At 25.0% G+C, this 9,174-nt stretch overlaps 1 protein-coding gene across 2 annotated transcripts in view; it reads left to right on the forward strand.

The window, feature by feature from the left end:
- LOC117174220 (DENN domain-containing protein 1A) overlaps positions 1-2,640 on the forward strand; it is a 45,191-nt gene extending 42,551 nt beyond the window's left edge. For both annotated transcript variants that reach the window (XM_033363091.1, XM_033363092.1), the window contains one exon: positions 836-2,640. In XM_033363091.1, coding sequence (XP_033218982.1) covers positions 836-1,264 — 429 coding nt within the window. In that variant the 3' untranslated portion in view covers positions 1,265-2,640. The remainder of the gene's footprint in view (positions 1-835) is intronic.
- Positions 2,641-9,174: the final 6,534 nt, after the last annotated feature.

Raw genomic sequence — 9,174 nt, forward strand, 5'->3', positions numbered from 1 at the left:
TGACTCTTTAACTAAAAACTATGGATTTTTAAACAAAAAGATTAATTTACTGCAAAAAAGCCGAATTTGTAACAAAATGCAAGAATTTTAAACCAAAAAGTTTAGTTTTCAACTTAAAAAGAATTCTTAACCAAAAAGTTGATCTTTCAACTAAAAAAGAAGAATTTTTAAATAAAAACATTAGTTTAGTACAAGAAAAAAAGAATTTTCACTAAAATGCAAGAATTCTCAACCAAAAAAATGAATTTTTATGAAAGAAAGAAATTTTTAAGAAAGTAGTTCAACTTCAAAATCGAGCTGTTAAATTTTTAACCAAAAACATTAATTTAATACCAAAAAAGAAGAATTTTCAATAAAATGCTAGAATTCTGAACCAAAAGTTGCATTTTTATGAAAGAACTAAATTTTTTTAATTTTAAGAAATTAGTTCAGCTCTAAAACCCAGTTGTTAAATTTTTAAACAAAAAGATGATTTTTGAAACAAAAAATTAGTTTTCTACCGAGAGAAAATTTTTTTTACAAAATTCACTAATTCTCAACCAAAAAGTTGAATTTTCCACTAAATAAATTTTTTAAACAAAAAGATTAATTTACTGCAAAAAAAAAACGAATTTTTAATCAAATTGAAGAATTCTCGACCAAAAAGTTGAGTTTTCAATTCAAAAATATGCATTTCTTAACAAAAAGATGTAGTTTATAGAAGATCCCTTACTTCGTCCACTTTTCAATCCTAGAACCTTTAATATTTTATTTTTAGAACCTAAACTGTAAAATTGATTAAATCTGGATTAAATAATAAAAATACGTTATTTTAATCATTTGCCTACTTTTACAGGAACCTTCAGAAACTCAAGACTTAATCAGATTAGATTCAACGAATAGCGATGACGATTTCGATCCCCTTCTCACCAGATCATCAAGATTCAACGCTCCAAATCAAATGAGCCAATCACTTCACATTCCACAAATGGGCGAAGGTCTCAGTAATCCATTATACCCCTATTTTCTACCCCCAAGTCAGAGCAACGCCGAAACACATACATCCCAACATCATCCCGAAAAAAGCAAAGATTTCGATTTATTACAGGAATACGGCCTAGATTTTAATAAATTCAGTCTAACTAATGGCGCTTCTTCCTCGAAAATTCCAGCTACTTTTAGTCAAGACCATTCAGAAAATAATTTTGGTGTTAGCAATACTTTTGGGGCGTCATTCAACGCTCAAGGTATCAAATCACAGAATAATTGGACCAAATTCGAGTAAAGGAGAATTTAAACTATGCATTTTAAATCTTAAAAGATTCAAAACTAGCATAACAATTACGAAAAAAAGTCTGCATGAACACTAAAATATCGAAAGTATGAAAGTTTAGGTACAAATTTGAGTGTCTGAGAATTTCGAAGTGAAACTTAATTAAATTAAATTTTGATCCATTGGAAATTTTGATGGTACAATTAAAAAATATTCGATATGCTTCAATTTTTAAGAAATCCAAATTCGCAAAATATCCAATTTTTAATTTAATTGGATATTGAAGGTTTAAAAGTTGATTCGATTCTATTAATTGAAAATTGTTCGCAGTCCTTTAGGAATTATAAGAAATACCTGAAAAGCAGGGATAGGGACGAAATTAAGGGTCATTTTCTGATATTTGCCAATCATTTCTGTAAATTTTAATTTACCTGAAAACTTTTCTTAATTTTAGTTAAATTATTTTAAATTTATCGAAATAATTGGGAAATATCGAAAAACGTCCCTTAATTTCGTTCGAATACCTGCTGAAAAGTCATTAGTATTACCAGTAATCTAAGTATTTTTGCATAGCGTAGATATAATTTATGCAATGCGTCCGATGTTGGCAATATTAGGCTCTACCAAATGAAAGTTAATTAGCTTAAATGTTTACGTTTCTGTTTGAAAATGTTTAAATGGAGATACATCAAATATGCATCTTCTAAATTTAAATTTGAAGTAAATAATAAAATCGAGAATAAATTTAAAATTCAGTTAACTTAATAAATTCAATTTAATAACTTTGTATTTAAATTCGGAAGATCTAAATTTTGAATCTCCAAAAAAATTGAGGAAGCTTCGAATAAATTGCGGTCTGAAAGAAAGCTTTTTAGAACCTAGCACACGTTTCTGCGCTTTAGGAAGTCGGAAATCTCCTGTTGGTAACATATCATAATTATAATTGTAAATACGAAATTTGTATATCTTAATATTTATGTAAATAATAAGCAATTTTAGGTACTAAGCAATGACAGTCCAGAAAATAAACGTTAACAATTGTGTTCTTCCTCTCGTTTATTCGCGAGTGCAGCCAAAATATAAACGATAACTTCGTTTTTAACAATCTTGTAAGCCTTTTAACGAAGCCGTAACACACACAAAATTAACACACCGGTTCGTACATAATATATTTTATAGAAATATTAAAAGAGGGTGACAATATTTTCCTTAAAAATTGTGATTACGAATATTATCATTATTATGATTATTATTATTATTAATAATATTATTGATATTTTAGTGCTTTTGTTACTCTCCGAACTCATTTAAAGGAACTCAGAAGTTTTTTTATCCAATCTCATAGAACAAGTAGAATACTCAATTATCACGTATAGATCGTATCCAAATGTAAATTTTTTTTTGTGCGCGTCTGAACAACAGTGCCATTTGATAAGTGAACTGTTTGGAAAGATCAAAATAATTAAGACAATATTAGAAAAAGCAGTGAATATTCATTATTTAATTTGTTTTCAACCAAATTTAATTAGAAATTCATTGTTTATTGTATGTTCTTTCTTTAATATTGTATTAAAATTTAAACTGTTATCCAATAGTTCCAAATTAGTGGCACTGTTGTCGCTGAATTTCAGTCGTTTACCAATTTTTGTTAAACATGTCCAGGGACTGTGTAATATAATATTTAAGTACGATATGTATATTTGAAAGGTGTATATATAAAAGTTAAACGGCACAAATAAATTTTAATAAAAATACTGGCTTGGTACTCTTTGTTGTTAAGGAAAATATGAAAATTAAATCTGTAGTCTTGTTGAATTTTTAAACAAAAAAAATTGATTTTCTACCGAACAAAACACGAATATTTAACAAATTTCAAAACTTCTCAACTAGAAAGTTGAATTTTTAACTGAAAATATCGTCTTTTAAACAAAAAGCTTAATTTACTACCAAAAGACGAATTTTCCAAGAAAATTGAAGAATTCGCAAACAAAAACTTGAATTTTTAAGAAAGAAATTTTTTTCTTATTTTTTTAAGAAAGTGGTTCAACTGCAGAACCTATTTGCTAAAATTTTTAATCAAAACGATGAAATTTTAAACAAAAAGTGTACTTTTCTACCTGAAAAAAATAACCAATTTGAAAAAAATTCAAGAATTATTAACCAAAAAGTTGAATTTTCAAACTAAAAACGACGAATTTTTAAACAAAAAGATTAACTTACTACCAAAAAGATGAATTTTCAGGAATTCTCAACAAAAAAGTTGAGGTATCAACTAGAAAATACGGATTTTCAAACAAAAAGATATACAAATACACTACAAATAAAGATAAATTGTTAACAAAATTCTATCATTCTTAAACCAAAAATTTAATTTTCCACTAAAAAAGAAGATTAATTTTCTACCGCAAAAACGGATTTTTATAAATATTAAAGAATTTTTCAACCAGAAAGTTGAATCTTCAACTAAAAAGATCAATTTAAAAAAAACAACTTATTTTACTAACAAAAAGTTGAATTTTTAGGAAAGAAGTTTTTATTTTTAAGAAAGTAGTTCAACTGTAAAACCTGGTTTTTAAATTTTCAATCAAAAAGATAAATTTTTAAACAAAAAGAGCACTTTGATAACCGAAAAAACTAATTTTAAACAAAAATTTAAGTATTCTCAACTAAAAAGTTGAATTTCCTACTAAAAAGATGAATCTTTAAACAAAAATATTAATTTATAAAAAAAAAAAAGAATTTTTAACCATAAAGTTGAGTTTTTAACTAAAATATGGATTATTAAACAAAAAGATTAATTTACTACCATAAAAGATGAATTCTTCACAAAATTTAGAATTATAAACCAAAATGTTGAATTTTCTACTAAAAAAAAAGAATTTTTAAAGAAAAAGCGACTTTTTAAATAAAATTTCAGAATTCTCAACTAAAAAGTTGAGTTTCCTACTAAAAAGATTAATTTACTTCAAAGAAAAACGAATTTTTAACCAAAACGTTGAGTTTTTAACTAAAAAAGATGTATTTTAAACAAAAAGATTAATTTACTGCCATAAAAGACGAATTCTGAATAAAATTGTAGAATTATGAATCAAAATGTTGAATTTTCTACTAAAAAAATTATTTTCAACCAAAAATATTAATTTACTACCGAAAAAACGACTTTTTAAATGAAATTTAAGAATTCTCAGACAAAAAGTTGATTTTTTTTTATCTTAAGAAAATAGTTAAACTTTAAAACGCCATTGTTAAATTTTTAATGAAAAAGATTAATGTACTACCGAAAAAGACGAATTTTCAACTAAAAAAATACATTCTTTAACAAAAATATTAATCTTATACCAAAAAGTTAATTATCGGGAAATGTTCTAAAAACGTTACCCTATGTACTTTCAGAAAAAAATTTCTCTACACTGACTCGTAACTCTTTGTTGTTGAGGAAAATATTAAAATTAAATCTGTGGTCTTAAATTGGAAAATATGTTGAATTAATCAATAATTTACCAACTTTATCACAATTTTGAGATCTAAAAATTAATCATATATTTTCAAAAGTGTTTTCATATACGTATTTATGAATTTTCTTAAAATCTTTTAGGAAAAGATTCTAAGAAATTTAACAGATTTCAATCATTTAAAGGGATTTCGAAAGATTTTAGGGTATTTAAAAAGATTACAAGAAATATTTGTTTATGTGTTTCAAGCATTTGAAGGGATTAAAAAAATTTTGGGATATTTTTTAAACTTCCAAGACATTTTCAAGAGAATGGACAAATTTTAAGGAATTTTGGAGGATTTAAATTATTTTAGGGTATTTTTAAAAATTGAAAGGAATCTTCCAGAGCTTCAAAAAGTTTCAAAAGATTTGAAGTATTTTATTTCAAAATTATTTTTAATAGATTTCAATCATTTGAAGGGATTCCAAAGGAATTTATGTTTTAGGGTATTTATCAAACTTCAAAGGCATTTTCTAAAGATTTCAAAATTTTCAAGAGGTTTATAAAGTTTAAAAATATTTCAAAGGATTTCAATTACATTAATTGCATAATATTTATATTATAGGATATTTTAAAAGAATCCAGAGAATTTTAAATAGATTTAAGTCCTTTGACAGGATTCCGAAGGATTTATATGATTTCAGGTTATTTTTAAATTTCAGAGGCATTTTCAAGAAATTAAAAAAAATTTAAGGAATTTCTAAGGATTTTAAAGAATTTATGATATTTTTTAAAATGCAAGGAATTTTCAAGAGATTTCAAAGGATTTTAAATATTTTTTTAAAATTCAAAGAAACTTTCAAGAGATTCCAAACGATTTTAAAATATTTTAGGGTATTTTTTAAACCTCCACGCATTTTCAAGAGATTTTAAAATTTTCAAAGGATTTCTTATCATTTTAAGGTAGTTTAATTTAAAGGAATTTTGAAGAGCTTAAAGTTTCAAGGAATATTTGAAATGTTTAAGGGTATTTTAAAAGATTCCAAAGAATTTTAAATACATTTCAGTTTGAAGGCATTTCAAAGGAATTTCAAATATTTTAGGGTAATTTGAAAACGTCGAACAAATTTTTAAGAGATTTCAAATTTCAAAGGAATTTTCAAGAGCTTGAAAAAGTTTCAAGAGATTTACAGGGATTTGAAATATTTGAACGTATTTAAAAATATTTCAAAAATTTTTTAGTATATTTCAATCTTGTGAAGGGATTTCAAACGATTTTAAAGATTTTGAAATATTTTTGAAACTTTCAAGGCATTTAATAAAATTTTAGAGAATTTCAGAGATTTTAAGAAATTTAAAAAGCTGGAGGGATTTTAAAATCTCAAGATATTTTAATAATTTTTTCAAGATTTCAGGTTATATCAGTTTTCATATGATTTTACGGTATTTTATCATATTTTGATGGATTTCAAAGAATTTATTCACAAAAAGCGAAGGATTTCATAGAAGTTCAAAGATTTTAGGATATTTTAAAAGACTCCATGGAATTTTCACAACAAGATTTTAAAGGATCTAAAATATCTTGCGGTATTTTTAATAAATTTCAATAAATTGAAGTGATTCCAAAGGATTTGAAACATTTTGGACTATTAAGAATTACAAGGAATTATCAAGAGCTTTAAATAGTTTTAAGAGATTTCAAAGGATTTTAAATATTTTGAAACGTATTAAGATATTTAAAAGACTCCATGGACTTTTATCAGATTTTGGAGGATTTTAAGGAATTTTAAAAGTTCTGAAGATTTTTAAAATTAATTTTCCAGGATTTCAGGAAACATTAGATTTTACTTAACTTCACAACACTTTATAATATTTTAATGGATGACGGAAAGAAATTCCCGATTCGCAAACAATTTTCACGGTCAACGAAGTTTAAAAAATCGAACTCTAAAGCTATACAATTTTTCATTTGAAGTAATAAGAAACTAAGCGGCAAATGAAATCCCTCAGAGTGGAACTCTTGAATTTTAAAGGTTTAAAATTGAAGATTAAAAGTTTTTTAATTCAATCATTTTGTTTTCAAATGCTAAATAATTTATGCGTATAAAAAGGAAGCTACTTACACTTTTCAACTAAACAATTTTTAATTAAATCCAGTTAAACTGCCAAATTAAACAGCGTAAACATTTATAAATTATATAGCTCAAAGATTCATATTCAGTTCCAAAAATATAAATCCACGTAGTTTTCGATGCTCTGAATTGAAGAAACAATCAATGAATTAAAAACTTTTTAAAATTATATCATTTAAAGCAATTTTAAGCTAGAAACATTAAAAACTAAACGATTGCATTTTTTTCTAAAATGAACACTTCTTAAATTAAAAGTTAAATTATTCCTATTTCTTGCATTTCTCCCATATTTGTGCACAAACCTTTCAAAATTAAAGATGAACTAATCGACAACTGTAATTTTGCGATTGTGAACTCTCTTTTGTTAAAGCTCTTTCGGTGGTAGCGAACACATTTTCATCACGTATCTCGTCCTTCGCACTCGATTTTGCACCAAATGTTCAATTTTCTACATTATACTCAACACTTTGATATCAAGTATAATATGTACATTTTTGTTTACCTCTACCTGGGATTGGGTATTTAGATTTTGCAAAATAAAGTACAAATGGTATTTATGCTTGTTTTTACAATTTTTTTATTTTTAATGTCGTTTTTTACGATTAAAAAAAACTGCGCTTCCTATCAAAAAAATATTCGTAAAAATGTGTAATTCTTTTTTGGTTGAATAAATTTTTTCTTACTTCTTCTCGTAGCTTGTATCGTTGTACTGAAATATAATTTTTTAATTTTCATTGTCCTTTAGAAAATTTTGCAGCGCCTTGAAAAAGTAACGTTTTTCTTTTCTTGACTTTTTTCCATGTCACGCTTTTTTTGACTGCAAATGTTGATTTTCGTTTGGTTTTTTGGATTTTTAAAATGTGATAACTTTGATCATTTTTATTTTATCAAAAAAAGTAATGGGGATAAATTGTTCGTATTTTGGTCTACTATAAATAGGCGTCGAAAGAATGTTCAAATATTTTTAAAAAGTGGTTTCAAAAGTTTTTAAACTGCTCTTACTTTTTAAACTTTCTACAAAAAAAGCTGGCTAACGAACTCCTCCTTTCTTTACGTATCCTTATAAAGTGTGCCAAAGAGGAATTTAATCGAAAAATCCCTTCAAATGTTACCGTGTTTATAGATTATAACGACAACGACGAAAGTCAGCCGGGAAAGTCATTTTTTACATAAAACCAATACTTTCTCATTAGATTGAGAATGTAACAATTCTGCCAAATTAAAAAAATATCCTTAAAATTTTCCGCATTCATTTTTGATAATTTTGTTAATATTTCTAAATCTTTTTAAGTACATATTCATTTAAAATTAACTTTTTAAAATAAAAAATAATTTTTAGTTTTCATATGAAAAGTTTTTTATTCTTCCCAAGCCTTTTAAAATTCTTAAAAAGCTTCTACATTTTTTGTTCGGAATCTGCCGAAATCTATATTTTGATTGAAATTAGGCAATTGGGCTATTTACATCGAAATTTTGATACGAATAGCCAGATTTCGGCAGTACACGTAGACACTTCATTCAAATTATTTCAAATCATTTAAAATTTTTTATTCATTTTGAATGTTTTCAAAACTTCTGTATATCTCTTCAACTTACATCGAATTTTTCTAAGAATAATAGGTATAACACTGTTATTCATACATACAAATTTAACAACTTGACTTACATATTAATTTTTTTTAAATAGAAGAATTATAGTTTAGAATGCATGATTCGAAAATCTTTCACTAAAAAAATGTTCCATTTTCGATTTTTAATTTTTAAGCGTACTATTTAATTTAAAGAATTTAAAAATACAGTTTTAAAGACTTAAACAATTAAAAATTAAAAGAGTTTAAAATCGAAGATTTTTTATAAGAAAAATTTTTCAGTTGAGAAACTGAGAATATAAATTAATTAATGATTCTTGAAATTAAATTGTAGTTTAACATTTAAAAAGTGAACAATGATTGATTTTACAAGACGATTCGGAATCAGTTCATAATTACTATTTAAATTGCACAGATGTAAACGCACGATTGAAACTTTATAAACTAATTTTATATTTAAAATAACTTCAAAATAATATTTTTACCATCAAAGGCTTTTATTAAATTTTTCAGTTAAGAAAAAGAACAATGACTTAATATTTAGAAATATATGACTGTTCATTTAAAATTGGTAATTATAAATTAAATATTCTAAACTAAACAAAAAAACTAAACTTTGAACGTTCTAATTTTTATTCTTCTATTATTATTATTTATCAGCATTGGGAACTCGAAAGTTCATTGCCTCATCTACCCGAGACCGCCACGCGTCTCTATCCTGTGCATCATCCATCCACTCATTATAATCATATCCTAGTTCTACCAAA

The sequence above is a fragment of the Belonocnema kinseyi genome, chromosome 6 (genome assembly GCF_010883055.1).
Source record: "Belonocnema kinseyi isolate 2016_QV_RU_SX_M_011 chromosome 6, B_treatae_v1, whole genome shotgun sequence".
NCBI classification, from domain to species: Eukaryota; Metazoa; Arthropoda; class Insecta; order Hymenoptera; family Cynipidae; genus Belonocnema; species Belonocnema kinseyi.